General features: G+C 50.3%; 2 protein-coding genes across 3 annotated transcripts; one reads left to right on the top strand and one right to left on the bottom strand.

Annotated features, from left to right (window-relative positions):
* Positions 1–1,469: 1,469 nt before the first annotated feature.
* On the bottom strand, positions 1,470–13,901 carry CCS (copper chaperone for superoxide dismutase). Of its 2 annotated transcripts, none has more exons than XM_017857202.1 (8): positions 13,744–13,901; positions 13,325–13,429; positions 8,177–8,314; positions 7,794–7,971; positions 6,905–6,965; positions 2,071–2,148; positions 1,895–1,998; positions 1,470–1,785 (listed from the first exon to the last, which is right to left on the bottom strand). In XM_017857202.1, the coding sequence occupies exons 2-8, from the start codon at positions 13,377–13,379 to the stop codon at positions 1,632–1,634; spliced, it is 768 nt and encodes a 255-aa protein (XP_017712691.1). In that variant the 5' UTR covers positions 13,380–13,429; positions 13,744–13,901; the 3' UTR covers positions 1,470–1,631. The 2 variants fall into 2 exon arrangements, with proteins under 2 accessions (XP_017712691.1, XP_017712690.1); XM_017857201.1 differs by having other exon boundaries at positions 13,325–13,397; positions 13,744–13,900.
* A 23-nt stretch (positions 13,902–13,924) lies between these two features.
* Positions 13,925–17,011, top strand: CCDC87 (coiled-coil domain containing 87). Its single transcript, XM_017857200.1, has one exon. The coding sequence runs from the start codon at positions 14,030–14,032 to the stop codon at positions 16,550–16,552; it is 2,523 nt and encodes an 840-aa protein (XP_017712689.1). The 5' UTR covers positions 13,925–14,029; the 3' UTR covers positions 16,553–17,011.
* Positions 17,012–20,204: the final 3,193 nt, after the last annotated feature.

Genomic DNA, 20,204 nt, shown 5'->3' with positions numbered 1-20,204 from the left:
AAAGGGTTTGGCTCCTAGCAACCACAGGGAGCTGGAAAATAGCCAGCATAGGTTTGGCAAGAAAGAGCAGAGTCCAAGGCTTGGGGCTAGAGGTGGAACCCACAGCCTTGAAAGGGAAAACAGACAGGGACTGGGGAATGGGAGCAGAGCCAGGGGCTCTGCCTTGAAGCCAAGGACAACTAACTGTGAAACCACCTACCCAGTTCCAAGTAGGCCGTGTAGGGGCAAAGTCTGTAGTCTGCCAGCTTACCCTGTCATAAAAGCAGCTTTGTCAAGGATGAGCAAGGCACCCCATGGGGGTGGGGGTACAGGGACAGAACAGATGAGTAGGGAGGCTCTGAACCCGAGGCCCCACAAACTGTTCCCTTGTTAGCACATCCAACCATAGGAAAGGGGAGCTTTGCTAGGGCTGCCTCCAAGGGTCGCACACAGCCTCAGAATCACAGCTGCTGCTCCCTTAACTTTGTGTGACAGGCTCTGTGCCAAGCACTTCACTTATTATGTTAATTAATAGTTTTTACTTATGACTAAAAGAAATAAAGTCAGGGTTTTTTTGTTTTTTGTTTTTTTTTTTTTTGAGATGGAGTCTTGCTTTGTTGCCCAGACTGGAATGCAGTGGTGTGATCACGGTTCACTGCAGCCTCGACCTCCCAGGCTCAAGTGATCCTCCCACCTCAGCCTCCCAAGTAGCTGGGACCACAAGCATGCACCATCACACCCAGCTAATTAAAAAAACTTTTTGTAGAGACGGGGCCTTACTCTGTTGCCCCGGCTGGTCTCAAACTCCTGGGCTCAAGAGATCCTCCCACCTTGGCCTTCCGAAGTGCTGGGATTACAGGTATGAGCTACCGTGCCTGGCCTCAAACCAGATTATCTTAACAGGGGGATGCATTAGGAGGATTCAGGAGCAGGAGGCAGCTGGCCTCAGGAAAGGCTCAGAGAGCCTTTCAATCGTGCCTGTTCAATCTCAGGCAGGAGGCAGCTGGCCTCAGGAAAGGCTCAGAGAGGGGACTCCAGAGTAACTGGGATTCTCCAGCAACTCTTAGGTTCTCCCTGCCTCATTCTTCCTTCTTAGCTGACTGGCTTTTTCTGGTGCTCTGCCAGTAAGGCAGGGAGAAGAGGGCCACCAAAACTTCCCATATTCCCAGGTTATGGGTCCAACCACAGGAAGAAACTAAAGCTGGATCTGCTGATTTCTCAGGGAAAGCATGGGCCACCACCGGTCAGATGTTCATTCTGGTTCCAATCAGCCATAGTGAGGGGAGGGGACAGGCCACAAACAGAAATTTGACTGTGGTGGCTCTTCATTATGGCTCCAAGGAGGAAGATGGGGACTTCAGTGTGTGTGTGGGTTTCAATTCAGGTTTCTTTAGCTCCAATGCTAAGGGGTGGCCCTGATACAAAGGGCAGAGGCAGAGCTATGTTCACCAAGCCCATAAGGGGCACAGAGACAAGCACAAAACACCAAATCCCAAATGAAAATAAAACTCATTTGCCAAGGGAACACCGCAGCAGCTCCTGCCCTGTACTGAGCTCTCCAAAGACTGGGCAGGCAAGGTCCCTCTGGCCCCCTCTGGAAGAGGAAAGTGCTCGCCCCGGAGGACAGCAACAGAGCCAAGGTAAGGTCCTGCTCAAAGGTGGGCAGGGGGCTGGGCTGACTCCTTTCGGCCCTTGCCAGCGATGGGCCGGCCTCGCTCCTCCCAGATAGTGAGGCCATCGCAAGAGCAGATCTGCTTGGGGTTCTGGAAGAGGCCAGCGGAACTCGCGATGATGCCGCAGGCCAACCTGCAGAAGAATGTGTGGTCAGGGTGGGTGCTTGTTTAGGTCCCCACCCCTGGGTTCCTCATGCACCATCCGCAGAGCACAGCCTCCTGCAGGGGCCCACACAACTCACCTCTGCCCAGAGTTCCCTGTGATCTTAGATAAGGGATGGCCTCCCCGGCCCAGGTCATCTTCTCCCTCATCAATAATCAGGCTGCGGCCAATCACATCCCACACCTTTGAGGAGAGACGACAGCCTCAGACGATGGACCCTGTTAGGAAGGGTGCCCGCCTTCTTTTCCACCTTACCTTCAGCTTCTCATCCTCCATTCTGAAGATGGCGCAGCCGTCAGCATCAGCATGGACGTTGCCCAGGTCTCCGCGGTGCTGGAATGAGACCCAGTGTGTGTACAGGGGATGTGTGCCACATGGTGCCAATCTGCTATCTTCTGACTTCCTGATTCCGATGCCTCTTACTGCTTCCCCAAAGTACCCATTTCCTGCTATGGGTACCAGTCTGGTAGGATCTGAGCTCCCCAAGGACTGGGCAGGCAAGGTCCTCTTGGCCCTCTCTGGAAGTGGAAAGTGGTCCAGGAAGTCCTGCACCATCTGAACACTCCCTCCCTGGAGCTGAAATCCTGGGCAGGATGACAGTGGGCTGAAAAGAGCCGGTAGAAGTTTCCCCTGCCTGTGCAGTCATTCCTGTTAGACCAGACTGTTTTTCCAGTGAGGCCATTGCCCAGTACTGCTTCTCAGCCTCCAGTTAGCCCAGTTCTGCAGCCTCCTGATGGCTCTGTGAGCCCTTGGCTGTCTTCAATTCCCATAGGCTTAAGTTGGCCAAGCTTGGCTTCCCTGACCATCATAGGCAGCCAATGTCATTTCCCTGACTCCCAGATTCCAGGAACAGAAGGAAACGCAAGGGGCAAAGAGCCTGTCCCAGCCCCTAGAAGCTGGCTCTGCCCTCCTTCTGCTTTGAAGGTAAGAAAAAATGCCATAACACACCCATGAGCACCTCCTAGGTCAGACACACTGTACCAGGCATGGCGGGCAGTATGCAGGTCACCATCCTCCAGGAACTCAGAACATGGTGGGGACCCAGACACAGAACAGATTAGGGGTCATGACACACAGGGTGAATACAACAGTTGGTGTGTTTTGGGGTGACAAGGCCTTACTAGTGAGCCTCAGAAACCCACATCTGTGCAAATAAATTGTCCCCAACCTGACATTTTGGGCAGAAACAAGTGCCTGTGCCAGTGCGGGTGGGCTCCCATGACCTTGCTGCTGAGTAACCAGGCATCTCACTGTGCCACCAACTGATGGGCAGGAAGAAGCGCCAGTTCTGCTTTATCTCATTTTCCAGAGGGACATCTGCTGCTTGCACCTGGCACTTTTCGTTATGCCCTGCGCTGGGGACTTGAATAGCAGAAAGATCAAGGAGGGGGAGGTGATACAGAGCCCTGAAGAGTGGTTTTTTTTTTTTTTTGCTTGTTTGTTTTTGTTTTGTTTTGCTATGAAGTCTAACTGTGACGCCCAGGTTGGAATACAACAGTGTGATCTCGGCTCATAGCAATCTGTGCTTCCCGGGTTCAAGCAATTCTCCTGCCTCAGCCTCCCGAGTAACTGGGATTACAGGCACGCACCACTAGGCCTGGCTGGTTTGTGTATGTCTTTTAATTAATTAATTAATTAATTTTTTGAGACAAAGTCTGGCTGTATTGTCCAGGCTGGAGTGCAGTGGTACAATCTGGGCTCACTGCAACCTTCTACCTCCCAGGTTCAAGTGATTCTCCTGTCTCAGCCTCCCGAGTAGGTGAGACTACAGATGCACGCCACCATGCCTGGCTAATTTTGTTTTGTTTTGTTTTTGTTTCTTTTTCTTTTGAGATGGAGTCTCACTCTGTCACCCAGGCTGGACTGCAGTGGTGTGACCTTGGCTCACTGCAAGCTCTGCCTCCCGGGTTCACGCCATTCTCCTGCCTCAGCCTCCCGAGTAGCTGGGACTACAGGTGCACGCCACCACGCCCAGCTAATTTTTTGTATTTTTAGTAGAGACAGGGTTTCACTGTGTTAACCAGGATGGTCTCGATCTCGTGACCTCGTGATCTGCCCGCCTCAGCTTCCCAAAGTGCTGGGATTACAGGCGTAAGCCACCATGCCAGGCTCAGCTTTTGTATTTTTAATAGAGACAGAGTTTCACCATGTTGGTCAGGCTGGTCTCAAACTCCTGACCTCAAGTAACCCATCCGCCTCAGCCTCCCAAAGTTCTGGGATTGCAGGCATGAGCCACTGTGCCCAGCTTGAGGAGCAGCCTCAAGGCAGGGGGCAGCCTGGACAGCATGGCTGGAGGCATGACCCAGCAGGAGGAGTTCAGGGAAAGGCAGCCTTTCCAGGCTGTTTCCTCAGCACACAGGCAGGGGCAACAGGCCGGGGGAGTGGGGCATTGAATGTCCACACCAAGAAGCTAGGCCCAGCTTGTACTCTCAGGCACTGGGAGCCAAGACAAGTTTCAGGCAGGGGCATGGCCTGGTTACTCCAGGCTTCAGAACAATCCTACTAGTGCAGTCTATGAAAAGTAAGGACTAGAGCAGGTGAGGAGAGAACAGAAGGGAGCTTAGAGATCAGTTAGGAGATGTGCAAGGGACAACCAGGCTGGGATGCAAATTCCTACATGAAATTCTCTTCCATCTGGGAAAAGCAGATGCTAAAACCCAACAGCAACTTGCCAGTCACTGTGGCCTTGGCTGCTCAACTCCTGCTCAGTTCTTCCTTGTCTAAGTTAAGGGGTTGGGTGAGGTATAGCTTCTGATGCCAGCTCCTTCTGATTCCCTGCCCCACCTGGGGCCCAGGAAGAAAACAGGTCACAAGGCAGTCTCCTGCCCTTCAGAAACACTCCCTGCCATTCTATGCCTCCAGGGCTTTGCACCTCCCTTGGGCGTGGGCTGGACCTAGTGTCACTTCTAAGATTAGGTTACAAAAGAATGTGGCTTGAGTCTTGGACGCCCTCTCCCAATCTCAATCTCTCTCCCGCTCATTCACTCTGAGGGAAACCAACTGCCGTGTTATGAGCTGCCCTAGGGAGAGACCCACGTGGCAAAGAACTGATGTCTCTGGCCAACAGCCAGAGGACCTGGGGCCTGCCAACAGCAACATGAGCAAACCTGGAAGCAGATTCTCCCCACGTGGGGCCCTAAGATGACTGCAGCCCCGAGAGAGACCCTGAGCTGCAGGCACCCAGCTAAGTCACACACAAATTCCTGCCCCAGAGACAGTATATGTTTGTTGTTTTAAACTCCTAACTTTGGAGTCATTTGATTTGCAGCAACAGCAGCAGATTACTAATCACTGAGTATAAGCATGGCACTGTGCAATGGACTCTATAGAAATGCCTCTCCAATTTCCCAGAACAGGGAGTAAAAACTTTTGACCATTAGAAATGTGACAGAGTGGTCGGGCACAGTGGCTCACGCCTATAATCCCAGCACTTTGGGAGGCCAAGGCAGGCAGATTACTTGAGGTTGCGAGTTCAAGTCCAGCCTGGCCAACATGGCCAAACCTCATTTCTACTAAAAATACAAAAAAGAAAAAGAAAAAAAAAAGAAATGTGACAGAGGCCAGGCACGCTAGCTCATGCTCATAATCCTAACACTGGGAGGCTGAGGAGGGAGGACTGCTTGAGCCCAGCAGTTTGAGACCAGCCTGAGGAATATAGTAACACCCTATTTTTTTTTTGAGATGGAGTCTTGCTCTGTCACCCAGGCTGGAGTGCAGTGGCACCATCTCAGCTCACTGCAAGCTCCGCCTCCCGGGTTCACGCCATTCTCCTGCCTCAGCCTCCCGAGCAGCTGGGACTATAGGCGCCCACCACTACACCCGACTAATTTTTTGTATTTTTTAGTAGAGACGGGGTTTCACTGAGTAATACCCTATTTCTACAAAAAAAAAAAAAAATTAGCTGGGTATGGTGGTACATGCTTGTGGTCCCAGCTATCAGGTGAGGTGGGAGGACTGCTTAAGCCCACGAGTTCAAGGCTGTAGTGAGCCATGATCGCACCACTGCACTCCAGCATGGGCAACAGAGTGAGATCCTATCTCAAAAAAGAAAAGAAAGAAAAGAAAAAAAAAAGGAAATAAAGAAGGAAAAGGAAAATAAACAGAAGAAAAGAAAAGCATGATAGGTAACAGAGCTGTGAAAAGTCCAAAAATCAGTTACATGCATTAAGAAGCACATAGCATGGTTTCATTTGCTTTATGGCATAAGGTTGCAAACCCATCAAGATAGAAAATGGCACAGTCAGAGCCGGGCACAGTGGCTCACACCTGTAATTCCAGCACTTTGGGAGGCTGAGGTGGGCGGATCACTTGAGGTCAGGAGTTTGAGACTGCCTGACCAACTTGGTGAAACCCCATCTCTACTAAAAATACAAAAATTAGCCGGGTGTGGTGGTGTGTACCTAGAGTACCAGTTACTAGGGAGGCTGAGGCAGTAGAATTGTTTGAACTTGGGAGGCGGAGGTTGCAGTGAGCTGGGACCACGCCATTGCACTCTGGCTTGGGCAATAAGAACAAAACTCCATCTCAAAAAATAAAATAAAAAAATCAAATGATTGAGTAACTAACAATACAACTAGTACTCAGATAAGGCAAAAAATCATTAAGGCAACACGCAATTCCCTGAAGATTGGGAAATGATTCTCTGCTGAAAAATGAAACTCCAGGACCAGGGGTGTTAGGGAGCACCGGGGACAGCCCTTTCAGTTTAGGTAAAACCCTCAACTTCCATATTTCACTTCCTCCCACTGCCCCTGCCCCTCAGGCAGATGAATGATTCACTCTGGGCTCCAGGGCCTCTTGCAGGCCCCTGCAACGATTATCTCACTACCTGGAAGCCATGGAATTCAGTGATCCCCTGCCAGAGACTGTGAGCTCCTTGGGTCAGGCACTGGGGCTGTAATCTATTGTATCCCCTGGTCTTTGATCACAGAAAGTGTCAACAAATGTTTCCAAACTCAGCAAAACAAAGTGAGAGGAAAAGACTCCACTAAAAAGGAATCACACTGTTAAGATCCCAAGAGTTGCCTGCCCTGCCTCTGAGACTTTAGGTTCTCTCTCAGCTCAAGCCCAAAACCAGACAGACACTTACCCGGTCAGAGTCCTGGGGGCCCCCATGAGATGCTCCATCAGGGTTAAAGTGGTCCCCACAGCTAAGAAAGAAAGGAAACAGGTGGGCAGGAAAGCAGCTCACAGAGCAGGTGCTCTACCCTCTCACCTATCTATATTTGCTTCATTCATTCATTCAACAAACAGGCCTACTCTGTGCTAGGCTTTGGGTAGAGGGCACCGAGAAGAATCAGACATGGGTCCTGTCCTCAACAAGCTTCTGGCTCAGGGGAGTCACAGATGAGTAAACAACTAGTTATATCACAGCATAACTAACACCATGGCATGGGGACCCTTCCTTTCCTGTGTCCAGAAGTCCCCTTCCATCTCAGAGGCAGTAAGGTGGTTACAAGCAGGACCTTCAACATCAAATTTTTTTTTTTTCTTGAGACAGTGTTTTGCCCTGTCGCCCCTGAGCTGGAGAACAGTGGTACAATCTCAGCTCACCACAACCTCCACCTCCTGAGTTCAAGTGATTCTCCTGCTTCAGCCTCCCAAGTAGCTGGGATTACAGGCACGTGCCACTGCGCTCGGCTAATTTTTTTTGTATTTTTAGTAGAGATGGGGTTTCACCATGTTGGCCAGGCTGGTCTTGAACTCCTGACCTCAGGTGATCCGCCCACCTCGGCCTCCCAAAGTTCTAGGATTACAGGTGTCAGCTACTGTGCCCAGCCAAAGTCAGATCTTGACTCAAATCCCAACTCTACCTTTTACCTGCTCTGGACCTTTGGCAAGTCATTTAACCTCCGTGAGCCTCAGTTTCCTCATCTGGAGGTTGTGCCTGTGTGTATGTGCCTCACAGAGTATTGGTGAGGGGCAAGTGTGAAAATGTGTAGCTGAGGATGCTACTGGGGAGACTTCGGACAACTCACCTGTTGCAGTTGTTTGTGAGGTCCCCATACTGATGGACATGGAGTCCATGCAACCCAGGCTCCAGGCCATCAATAGTTCCCTCGATGAGGCAGCGCTCAGGGCTCAGCTGTAGGAAGCGCACCACCCCCTGCACGGTGCCAGGCCCCCCAAGGATGGCCACTGCTGCCCCCAGATTCTCTGCAAGGTATTAGATAGTTGGGTTGGCTTGCCACCTCACCCAGCACACCTCTTTAGCAGCTCGGAAAGGGCAGGGAGTCTCACATAATTTTCACACCTTCCTCAAAGCCACGCCAACCCAGAGCCCAAGAATCCTATGGTTAGATTTGTACCAGCTCTGAGCCACCTCCCTCCCAGAGGGGCCAAGGCCATAATGGTCACTCACGCAACTGGTCGCTGCCCATGCCCTTGAGTACTGCCTGCCGCCCTGTGCCTTCCAGGAGAGCCTGCACCTCCTGGCTGGGCAGAGTGGTGTGTACCAAGACCATCTGATTCTCCAAGTGCACCTCCACATCCTGGACACCTGGCAAGAGAGAGAGGGAAGAGGGCAACAGAGGCTGGCACCCAGTGCTGGCAGCAGGAAACAGAGAAACAGACAGCAATTCTCCAGCCCCATTTCCACCGAACTTCCCATGGCCAGAGGCAAGCTACTTTGTAACTGTGTAACCCTGAGTAAGCCTCCTCACTTCTGAGTCTGTTTCTTTTCATACAAATTGGGATAATGCCACCTTGCCCCCAGGATTTATGTGAGTCCTAATACTCATCAGGCATTATTTATAACTTTGGAAATATACATAATTCTTTTTAAAGCGGTATTTTTTTCTTTTTTAAAGTGGGCTATCCATAGCAGCATTATTCACAATAGCCAAAAGATAAAAATAACCCAAATGTCCATCAACTAAGGAACAGATAAAATGTAGTATCCATACAATGAAATACTATTCAGGAACGAAGTGCTGATGCATGCTACAACATGGACGGACCTTGAAACATTATGCTATGTGAAAGCCAGTCACAAAGCCACATATATTATATAATGCCATGTACATGAGATGTCTAGAATAGGCAAATCCACAGAGACAGAAAATATCTTTCCCGTAGGAGATAGCTTAAATTTTTTTTTTTTTGTTTTTTAGACAGAGTCTCACTCTGTTGCTCAGACTGGAGTGCAGTGGCAGGATCTTGGCTCACTGCAACCTCCTCCTGCCAGATTCAAGCAATTCTCGTCTCAGCCTCCCAAGTAGCTGGGATTACAAGCATGCACCACCATGCCCGGCTAATTATTGTATTTTTAATAGAGATGGGGTTTCACCATGTTGGCCAGGATGGTCTCGAACCCCTGGCCTCAGGTGATCCACCCACCTCGGCCTCCCAAAGTGCTAGGATTACAGTCATGAGCCACCATGCCAATGCACTCCAGCCTGGGTGACAGAGCAAGACTCCATCATGGAAAAACAACAACAACAACAAAAAGGGAACAAAATAGGCCGGGTGCAGTGGCTCATGCCTGTAATCCCAGCAGTTTGGGAGGGCGAGGTCTGTGGATCACCTGAGGTCAGGAGTTTGAGACCAACCTGGCCAACATGGTGAAACCCTGTCTCTACCAAAAATATAAAAATTTGCCAGACATGGGGGTGCGCACCTGTAGTCCCAGCTACTCGGGAGGCTAGGGCACAAGAATTGCTTGAACCCAGGAGGCAGAGGTTGCAGTAAGCCGAGATTGCACCACTGCACTCCAGCCTGGGTGAAAAAGTGAGACTCTGTCTCTGAAATAAAATAAAATAAGGCCGGGCGCGGTGGCTCAAGCCTGTAATCCCAGCACTTTGGGAGGCCGAGACAGGCAGATCACGAGGTCAGGAGTTCAAGACCATCCTGGCTAACACGGTGAAACCCCGTCTCTACTAAAAAATACAAAAGAAAAACTAGCCGGGTGAGGTGGCGGGCGCCTGTAGACTCCGAGCTGAGCAGGAGAATGGCGTGAACCCGGGAGGCAGAGCTTGCATGAGCGAGATCGCAGCACTCAGCCTCGCAGAGGAGAACGCTCAAAAAAAATAAAAAAAAATATAAATAAAATAAAAGGAAATCCTATATCCCTTAGCTATCACCCTCCTATTCTGCCACCCACCCCTGCCACCAATCTATTTTCTGTCTCTATTTTTTTTTTTTTTTTTTTTTTAATATTTTTGAGATGGAGTCTCGCTCTGTCACCTAGGCTGGAGTGCAGTGGCACAATCTCAGCTCACTGAAACCTCCACCTCCCTGGTTTAAGTGATTCTCCTGCCTCAGCCTCTGGAGTAGCTGGTACTACAGGCATACACCACCACCACGTTCGGCTAATTTTTTTGTATTTTTTTTCTTTTAATAGACACGGGGTTTCACTATGTTGGCCAGGCAGCTCTTGAACTCCTAACCTCAGGTCATCTGCCTGCCTCAGTCTCCCAAAGTATTGAGATTACAGGGCATGAGCCATCAGGCCTGGCTCCGGCCTAGGATTTCTTTATGAAGTGATAAAAATGTAAAACTGACAGTGGAGAGATGGTTGCACAACTCTAAAAATACTACAAACAGATGAAGTGTATCCTTTAAATGGGTGTTTTTTTTTTTTTTTTTTTTGAGACAGAGTCTCGCTCTGTCACCCAGGCTGGAGCGTAATGGCACAATCTCGGCTCACTGCAATCTCCACCTCCTGGGTTCAGGCAATACTTCTGTCTCAGCCTCCAAAATAGCTGGCACTACAGACATGCGCCACCACATCCGGCTAATTTTTTGTATTTTTAGTAGAGACGAGCTTTCACCATGTTACCCAGAGGCTGGTCCCGAACTCCTGAGCACAAGTGATCCACCCACCTTGGCCTCCCAAATTGTTGGGACTACAGGTATGAGCCACTGCGCCTGGCCTAAATGGGTGATTTTTATAATACATTAATGATATATTTTTTTATTTTCGAGATGGAGCCTTGCTTTGTCACCTAGGCTGGAGCACAGTGGCACGATCTTGGCTCACTGCAACCTCTGCCTCCTGGGTTCAAGCAATTCTCCTGCCTTAGCTTCTCATGTAGGTAGGACTACTGACATGCACCCCCATGTCTGACTAATTTTTCTGAGTATTTTTAGTAGAGACAGGGTTTCACCAGGTTGACCAGGCAGGTCTCGAAGTCAGTTGTCTGCCGGGTGTGCTGGCTCACACCTATAATCCCAGCACTTTGGGAGGTTGAGGCAGGATCACATGAGGCCAGGAGTTCGATACCAGCCTTGCCAACATGGCAAAACTCCATCTTTAGTAAAAGTACAAAAATTAGGCAGGCATGGTGGTGCACATCTGTAATCCCAACTACTCGGGAAGCTGAGGTGGGAAAATCGAATGAACCGTGAAGTGGAGGCTGCAGTGAGCTGAGACAGTGCCACTGCACTCCAGCCCAAGCAACAGAGCAGAACAAGACCCTGTCTCAAAAATATGTATGTATGTATATATATATATATATATCACACTGGCTTTTATGTGCAAAAGCTATTAGAGGGGGCAAGAAAAGCAGTGGGGAACCCATCAAAGGATGAGGTTCTTACACAGGCTAGGGAAAGGCGGGGTGGACTGCAACAGTGTGGAGGCCTAAGTATGTTTTGAACACACAGCAGATAAGATGTCCTGATGACAGGCTTCGGCATAGGAGAGTTCCCAGACCCTGGGGTCTCCAGAGAAGAGCTGATTCTCTGCTCCTGAAGTGGGAAGCTCCTTGTCACTATGCACCTCCTGAATTCTTGACTGAGTCTGAACCAAGAGGGAGGCTGGTTCCTTAGCTAAGCAGCCATTCAGTTTGCTCCTTAAGACTGGCAGACCTTGGAATGTGGCCAGGCCCACCCTTGGTTGGCTCAGAGCCCAATGAGGGAGAAAACAGAAGGCCACAGAGAACACCAGGGCAAGTGATAGAGATTCTAGCGGGTGAGCCTTGGGCTGGGTGCTCCTCCTGTTTACCTCTTAAGAAGGCCTTCCCCCAGGCCTCCTGAGATGGCAACTCTCTTTCTCTGTGTGTGTGCATTCTAGAAAACTACAACTTCCTTTCCGAGCCCCATGAGAAAGCCAAGCCGGACCAGAAAACACAGAGTCACCAGAAGTCTTTATCTGGTGCCTAAGAAACATGCTGAGGGCTGAAAACTGAGCCGGGTCCAAGAGAAAGGCCAACTGTCTGCTCTCCCGGCAAGCAAATGGAGGGCTCACTCACCACCCCAAAACACATAGTCTAAGCAAACCCAGCTTCAACATTGCCCCCTCCAGCCTCCTTCCCTCCAGATCACCACCTGTAAGGCCTTCCTCTCATAATCCCCTAGGATTTACTGGGCTGTTACTACATGCCAGACTTTTCTAAGTGCTTTTTTTATATTAACTCAGTTACTCTTCAGGACAATCCTCCAGAGTAGCTTCTATTATCATCCCCCATTTAACACGGAAGAAACAGAAACACGAAAAGTAACACGCATGAAGTCTTAGTGCCATTAAGTGGCAAAGAGGGGGTCTGAACTCTAGAGCTCACACCCCTAACCACTTTAAAAGTCCACCACTACCAGGGTCCCAGGTTCAGAAGCCATCTCATCTCATTCCCTCTCAGGATTGCTCTTCCCATGAAGCATTCTGTGAATGCCATCCAGGCAACGCTTGCATGCTCATTTCCACCTGAGTGTAGGGGATGTGCCTGATACCCATGTGAACTCTTCTCCCTAAAAAGCCCCAGTGTCTGGTCCATACCTACCAAATGACTTTTTTTTTTTTTTTTTTTTTTTTTGAGACAGGGTCTCACTCTGTCACCCAGCCTGGAGTGCACTGGCGCAATCCAACTCACTGCAGCCTCCACCTCCTGGGCTCAAGTGATCCTCCTGCCTCGGCCTCCCCAGTGCTGGGACTACAGGTGTGCACCATGATGCCCAGCTAATTTTTGTATTTTTTATAGAGAAGAGTTTTCACCATGTTGCTCAGGCTGGTCTCAAACTCCTGGACTTGAGCAATCCACCCACTTCGGCGTCCCAAAGTGTTGGGATTACAGGCATGAGCCACTGAGCCTGGCCTGGATGAACACTTAACAGAATCAAAGGAAGCCAGTTCCCAGAGCCATGCTGGTGGCTCTACCTTTTCAGATCTTTCTAATTGTGCCAGGTCACCTCCAGACCAGCTGGCCTTTTAAGAACCAGAAGCTACTCAGGATGGTATAGGGCCAGCACTGCTGTTTGCTTTGTCAAGATTATGTTGTTTCCCAAGCAAAAACTGCCTGTTTTCCAAAGAACTCCTTCAGCCTAGCTCCTCAGTCTCTGGGGCACGTGAGGTTCAGCACAGCAAGACAAGCAGTTAGAACCTGTCAGGGCAAGCTGGACAGCTGTACTCTAGGCTCTGCCTCCAGGTCTGTGTGTAACTCTGAGAACATTCCTTCCACTCTCTGGGGTTCAGTTTCTGCATCTGTAAAATGGGAGTAGGGTTCGTCTAATAGATTCGCCTGGTCTCTCCCAGAGGCCTCTGGACTGTCTGCAGAAAAGTTTACCCTGTTCTTACCTGCCACCCCTTGCAGGGACTTGCGCACCGCGTCCACACAGCTCTGACAGGTCATCTGCACCGCGAACTCCAACTGCAAGGGCGGCAGGGACCGAACGATGATCGCTGGGGAAGTGCGTTGGTATGACTTTGTTTCACCACCTACCTACCCTATGACCACCCCAAGGGTCTGGGAACAAGCCCCCACGTAACCCCTCTTCAAGCACCTTCTTTATGATCACTCATGACCATTCCAGGGCCATGGGAGTCACCCCCCAACACTCATGCAGGGCCCCTGCTACCCTCGCATGCTAGTTTCATCCCGTGGCCCCAGGCCCCAACCCAAGTGCTCACTCCTTCCCCTCTTCCCAAGGTAACGATCACTCCAGGGGCCGAGGCTCTCTGCCCAGCGAGGCTCCACACGAAGCCTCAACCCTCACCGTGCAGAGAGTCCCCTGGTTCCCCGAGTCCGAAGCCATTCTGGACCCAGTCACCCGCCCGAAACGCGGAACTCTTCGGACGCAGAGAGCCAACCAGCGCAGCGTCGCGGAGCTGAGCCTCAAAAGACACCCCTAACTCCGCCTCCTAGTGCGTGCGCACGCAAGGCCCTGCCCAGTCAGCCGCCGGGTGGCGGCCGCGCAGGCGCACTCGGGCCCTCGGGCTCCCGGTTGCCTTAGTAACCACTCGGCTTTCTGTTAGCCGACGGTGGCAGCCGCAGGCCCTAAGATGGAGCCTCCGAAGCACGAACCTGAGCTCCAGTGGTTTTACCACCGGTTGCTGCGTCCGCTGTCGCTCTTCCCCACTAGGGCGACGTCCCCAGAGCCTCAGAAGCGCCCCACGCAGGAGGGCCGGATTCTACAGTCCTTCCCTCTCGCGAAGCTGACGGTGGCGTCGTTGTGCAGCCAGGTGGCCAAGCTGCTTTCCAGCAGCGGGATGGCAGCGCGAGTGCCTCCTGAGGCTCGACTACGTCTCATCAAGGTCATCCTGGACGAGCTGAAGTGCAGTTGGCGGGAGCCGCCCGCCGAACTCAGTCTGAGCCACAAAAACAACCACAAGCTGCGGAAGCGGCTCGAGGCCTACGTGCTGCTGAGCAGTGAGCAGCTCTTCTTGCGCTACTTGCACCTGTTGGTGACCATGTCGACCCCCAGAGGGGTCTTCACTGAATCAGCCACGCTCACCCGATTGGCCGCCAGCCTTGCCAGGGACTGCACACTCTTCCTCACTAGTCCCGACGTCTACCGTGGCCTGCTCACCGACTTCCAGGCCCTGCTGAGGGCAGAGCAGACCTCTGGAGGTGTGGACAAGCTGCGCCCTGTCTGCCCCTCTGGGACATTCAAGTTGTGCCCTATCCCCTGGCCTCACAGCACTGGCTTCGCCCAAGTGCAGTGCTCTGACCTCAACCTGAACTACCTCATCCAACTCAGCCGTCCACCAGAGTTTCTCAATGAGCCAGGAAAGATGGATCCAGTGAAGGAATTGAAGTCCATCCCTCGGTTGAAGAGGAAAAAGCCTCTCCACTGGCCACCCTCCATAGGAAAGAGAGAAATCGACATCAGTTCCTCACAGATGGTGTCGCTGCGCAGCTATCCTGTGGCCCCCACCAGCAGGGCTTCCCCCTTGCCTTTCTACTCTGAGCTCCGGAGAGGCCAATCCATGCCCTCCCTGCGTGAGGGCTGGAGGCTAGCAGATGAGTTGGGCCTTCCTCCACTCTCATCTCGCCCCTTAACCCCGCTGGTCTTGGCTAGAGAGAGCAAACCAGAGCTGACTGGGCACATCGTGGCTGAGGATCTGAAGCAGTTGATAAAGAAGATGAAGTTGGAGGGGACTCGCTACCCACCACTGGACTCAGGCCTGCCTCCTCTCCTTGGGGTTGTGACCCGTCACCCAGCTGCAGGGCATCGCCTGGAGGAGCTGGAGAAGATGTTGAGGAACCTCCAGGAGGAAGAAACCTCTGGGCAGTGGGACCCCCAGCCCCCCAAATCCTTTCCACTTCACCCACAGCCAGTGACCATTACTTTGAAGCTTAGAAATGAGGTCGTGGTCCAGGCGGCTGCCGTACGGGTCTCTGATAGAAACTTCTTAGACTCTTTCCACATTGAGGGGGCCGGAGCCTTGTATAACCATCTGGCTGGTGAACTGGATCCCAAAGCCATTGAAAAAATGGATATTGATAACTTTGTTGGCAGTACTACCAGGGAGGTCTACAAGGAGTTGATGAGCCATGTCTCTTCTGACCACTTACATTTCGATCAAGGGCCCCTAGTTGAGCCTGCAGCAGATAAAGACTGGTCGACCTTCCTGTCCTCAGCCTTTCTACGTCAAGAAAAACAGTCTCAAATTATCAACCCTGAGCTGGTTGGACTTTACTCCCAGAGAGCAAACACTTTACAGTCCAATACTGAGATGATGCCCTCCCTCCCATCACCCCAAGCTACCAAAAGCTGGGAGAAGTGGTCAAACAAGGCCTCCTTGATGAACTCGTGGAAAACCACCTTGTCTGTGGATGACTACTTCAAGTACCTCACCAACCATGAAACAGATTTCCTTCATGTCATCTTTCAAATGCATGAAGAAGAGGTTCCTGTGGAGATTGTGGCTCCTGTCAGAGAGTCCCTGGAGATTCAGCACCCTCCCCCATTGCTGGAAGATGAAGAACCAGACTTTGTGCCAGGAGAGTGGGATTGGAACACCGTGCTAGAGCACAGGCTAGGAGCTGGGAAGACCGCCCACCTGGGAGAATCTCACAAAATCCTGAGCCTGCAGAAGCGTCTGGAACAACTGTGGTCTGTGCTTGAGGTCCCCAACAAGGACCAGGTGGACATGGTCATTAAATACAGTTCCAAAGCCCGCCTGAGACAGCTGCCTTCATTGGTGAATGCCTGGGAGCGAGCTCTGAAGCCCATCCAGCTGCGGGAGGCATTGCTGGCGAGACTAGAGTGGTTTGAGGGACAAGCTTCCAACCCCAACCGCTTCTTCAAAAAGACCAACTTGAGCTCCAGTCACTTCCTGGAGGAGGATCAGATCCGAAGCCATCTCCACAGGAAGCTCAACTTAATGGAGTCTTCTTTGGCTTCTCTCCTGGAGGAGATTGAGTTAATCTTTGGCGAGCCAGTGATCTTCAAGGGGCGGCGCTACCTGGACAAGATGAAGAGTGACAAAGTGGAGATGCTCTATTGGCTGCAACAGCAGCGGCGGGTTCGCCACCTGGTCTCAGCCCTGAAGGATCCCCATCAGTCAGCCAGCCTTTAGTAGCTCCTGGGAATACCCCTATTATGCCTTGACCAGGCCTAGTGCCCTCAAATGCCTCCCTCACCCCCAAATGGCCAGCAGCTCATCTAGACCTCTTTACTGCTTTGGAAGAAGAAATATTTGTCTATATCTGGGAGCAGAGGGGGTTCAGGAACATTATGCTTCCAACTATGAAGGGATTTAGACTAAAACTATTGTTTTCTTAGTGAAATTCTCATAAAAGAATCCCCAAGCCTAGTAGTCCCATTATGTCAAGCCTTGCACAATACAACCCAAATCTCCTAGATCAAAAGAACTGAGACCTTGGAGTTTATTGTAGTGGGAAAGGTCAGACAGAGGCAAAGTTGATCTTTGGAACAACTCATTTTAGCATTCCTGTCACACTACATTAAATTGTCACCTCTTTTAGTTCTCAAACACTATTAGGAAGACTAAAATTAATTAAATTTTTACCGATTACATGCACATGGTACAAAATATACCAGGATGTGTACTGAAAAGTAAGCCTTCCCATACCCACCTCCAATATCTCAGTTTCCTGCCGTGGGGACAAGTGTTAACAATTTTTTAATTTTTTTTTTTTTTTTTTTTTGAGACAGTCTCACTCTGTTGCCCAGGCTGGAGTGCAGTGGTGTGATCTCGGCTCACTGCAACCTCTGCCTCCCTGGTTCAAGCGATTCTCCCGCCTCAGCCTCCTGAGTAGCTGGGACTACAGCCACCTGCCACCACACCTGGCTTTTTTTTTTTGTATTTTTAGTATAGAGGGGGTTTCACCATGTTGGCCAGGCTGGTCTCAAACTCCTGAGCTCAGGCGATCCACCTGCTTTAGCGTCCCAAAGTGCTGGGATTACAGGAGTGAGCCACAGCACCTGGATTTTTTTTTTTTTTCCAATTTTAGAGACGGGGTCTTGCTCTGTTGCCCAAGCTGGAGTGCAGTGGCCTGATCATAGCTCACTGCAGCTTGAACTCTTGGGCTTAAGCAATCCTCCTGCCTCAGCCTCCTGAGTAGCTGGGACTACAGCTGCTTACCACCGCACCTGGCTAATTTTTTTCGTTTCTTTAAAAATATATAGATATTTTTGAGCTAGGGTCTTGCTCGGTTGTCTAGGCTGGAGTGCAACCTTGGGTGGGAGATTTCATTTCCTTTTCATTCATTCATTCATCCATCATATATTTGATGTACATTGTCTATGGGTGTGGCACTGTGCTGGGCACTGAAGAAGCAGCAATCAGGAAATTAGGAGTAGATTCAGACAGAGCCAATAAACACATAACAGTGGAAATAATGGGGGAAAGAGGCATGGGGAGGCCTGTGGATTACCCATGACCTGCAGCCTCAGAGACATTCCCTTCCTCCCATGAGATTCTCGGCTGAGTATAGATTCTACCTGAGCCTACCCAAGCTCTGTGATCTGGGCTTTGTGTTTGTCACCTCATTATAGTTTTATCCTATACCTACAAGACATCATGATGCTCACTTTACAGGTGAGAAATGCTCAGAGAAGCAGGGCAATTTATTCAAAATCTTTTAGAGACCAGGTCCCTTTCTGTCATCCAGGCTGGAGTGCAGTGGTGCAATCATGACTCTCTCTAGCCTGGAGCTCTTAAGCTCAAGCCATCCTCCCACTTTAGCCTCCCAAAGTGCTGGGATTACAGGTGTGAGCCACCACATCTGGCCTGCTCACGTCTTACAGTTAATAAGTGGTAGATCAAAATGTAAGACTTGTGCTTCTGTGGACACCATCAAGCAAGTGAAAGACACAGAATGGAAGAAAATATGTGTGATCATAAACCGGATGAGATCATATCTAGAATATATAAATCTTAACAATCAAGAAAGGCAAATAACTCAATTTTTACATTGGTGAAGGATTTGAATAGACATTTCTCCAAAGAAGATACACAAATGGCCAATATACAAAAAGATGCTCAATATCATATTTACTAAAGGCATGCAAATCAACACCACAATAAGATACCACTACACACACACTAGGATAGCAATAGTAATAATAAAAAGGACAACATAGAGGCTGGGTGCGGTGGCTCACGGCTATAATCCCAGCCCTTTGGGAGGCTGAGGCTGGCAGATCACCTGAGGTCAGGAGTTTGAGACCAGCCTGATCCACATGGTGAAACCCCATCTCTACCAAAAATATATAAATTATCTGGGTGTGGTGGCACATGCCTGTAGTCCCAGCTACTTAGAAGGCTAAGGCAGGAGGATCCCTTGAACCTGGGAGGCAGGGGTTGCAGTGAGCAGAGATCACACCACTGCACTCCAGCCTGGGCAACAGAGTGAGACTCCATCTCAAAAACAAAACAAAACAAAAAAACAAAACAAAAATCATGCTGAATGAAAGAAGCCAGACGCAAAAGATCGCATACTGGATGATTCCATTTATATGAAATATCCAGAATAGGCAAATTCATCGAAATAAAAATTAGATTAATGGTTACTAGGGGCCAGGCAAGGTTGGGGGAAATGAGTGACCGCTAACGGGTATGGGTTTATTTTAGGGGTGATTAAAATATTCTAAAATTGATTGTGGTGGCCGGGCACGCCTATAATCCTACCACTTTGTGAGGCTGAGGTGGGCGAATCGCTTGAGCTCAGGAGTTGAAGACCAGCCTGGGCATAAGCTGGGAGATTTAGGGGGTCTTTGTGGTCATTAATGAGAGGAGGTATGGGAGATCCCTGCTAGGCGCAGTGATTGGGCTGCTCAGCACATAGCAGTTGCCCAATTTGCTTTCTCTTTTTCTTTCCTCCCAGGCCAATGGTCTAGTCTCTTAGCTGAGTTCATGTTTAAAAGCTGACAGCAATTAGGAGTCTACAGGACAGAAGACTTTAATGGTGGGGGCACAGTGGGTCTGTGGGGCTCTATGAATAGGCAGTGAGCACAGGGCCATGGCAGAAGATGAGATGGAACCAATGTCAAAAAGGACCTCCTGGCCGGGCACGGTGGCTCACACATGTAATCCCAGCACTTTGTGAGGCTGAGGCCAGTGGATCACCAGAGGTCAGGAGTTCAAGACCAGCCTGGACAACATGGCAAAACCCCATCTCTACTAAAAATACAAAAATTAGCTGGGCATGGTGGCCTACACCTGTAATCCCAGCTACTTGAGAGGCTGAGGCAGGAGAATTGCTTGAACCCAGGAGGCAGAGGTTGCAGTGAGCCAAGATGGCACCACTGCACTTCAGTCTGGGCAACAGAGCAAGACTTTGTCTCAAAAAAAAAAAAAAGGATCTCCCGGTGTCTTGTTCTCCCTTCTCTCTATGGTAGCAGAAAGACACAGGCTTTGGAGTCACCCTTTCTACTATTTATTTATTTATTTATTTATGAGACAGAGTTTTGCTCTTGTTGCTCAGGCTGGAGTGCAATGGCGCAATCTTGGCTCACTGCAACCTCTGCCTCCCAGGTTCAAGCGATTCTCCTGCCTCAACCTCCTGAGTAGCTGGGATTACAAGCATGCGCCACCACGCCTGGCTAATTTTGTGTTTTTTTAGTAGAGACAGGGGTTTCTCCATGTTGATCAGGCTGGTCAGCAACTCTCGACTTCAGGTGATCTGCCCGCCTCAGCCTCCCAAAGTGCTGGGATTACAGATGTGAACCACCGCACCTGGTGAGTTTTTTTTTTTTTTTTTTGA

The sequence above is a fragment of the Rhinopithecus bieti genome, unplaced genomic scaffold (genome assembly GCF_001698545.2).
Source record: "Rhinopithecus bieti isolate Rb0 unplaced genomic scaffold, ASM169854v2 scaffold_44159, whole genome shotgun sequence".
NCBI classification, from domain to species: Eukaryota; Metazoa; Chordata; class Mammalia; order Primates; family Cercopithecidae; genus Rhinopithecus; species Rhinopithecus bieti.
Note: the sequence above shows the minus strand (reverse complement) of the source record. Positions and strands in the feature narration are given on the sequence as shown.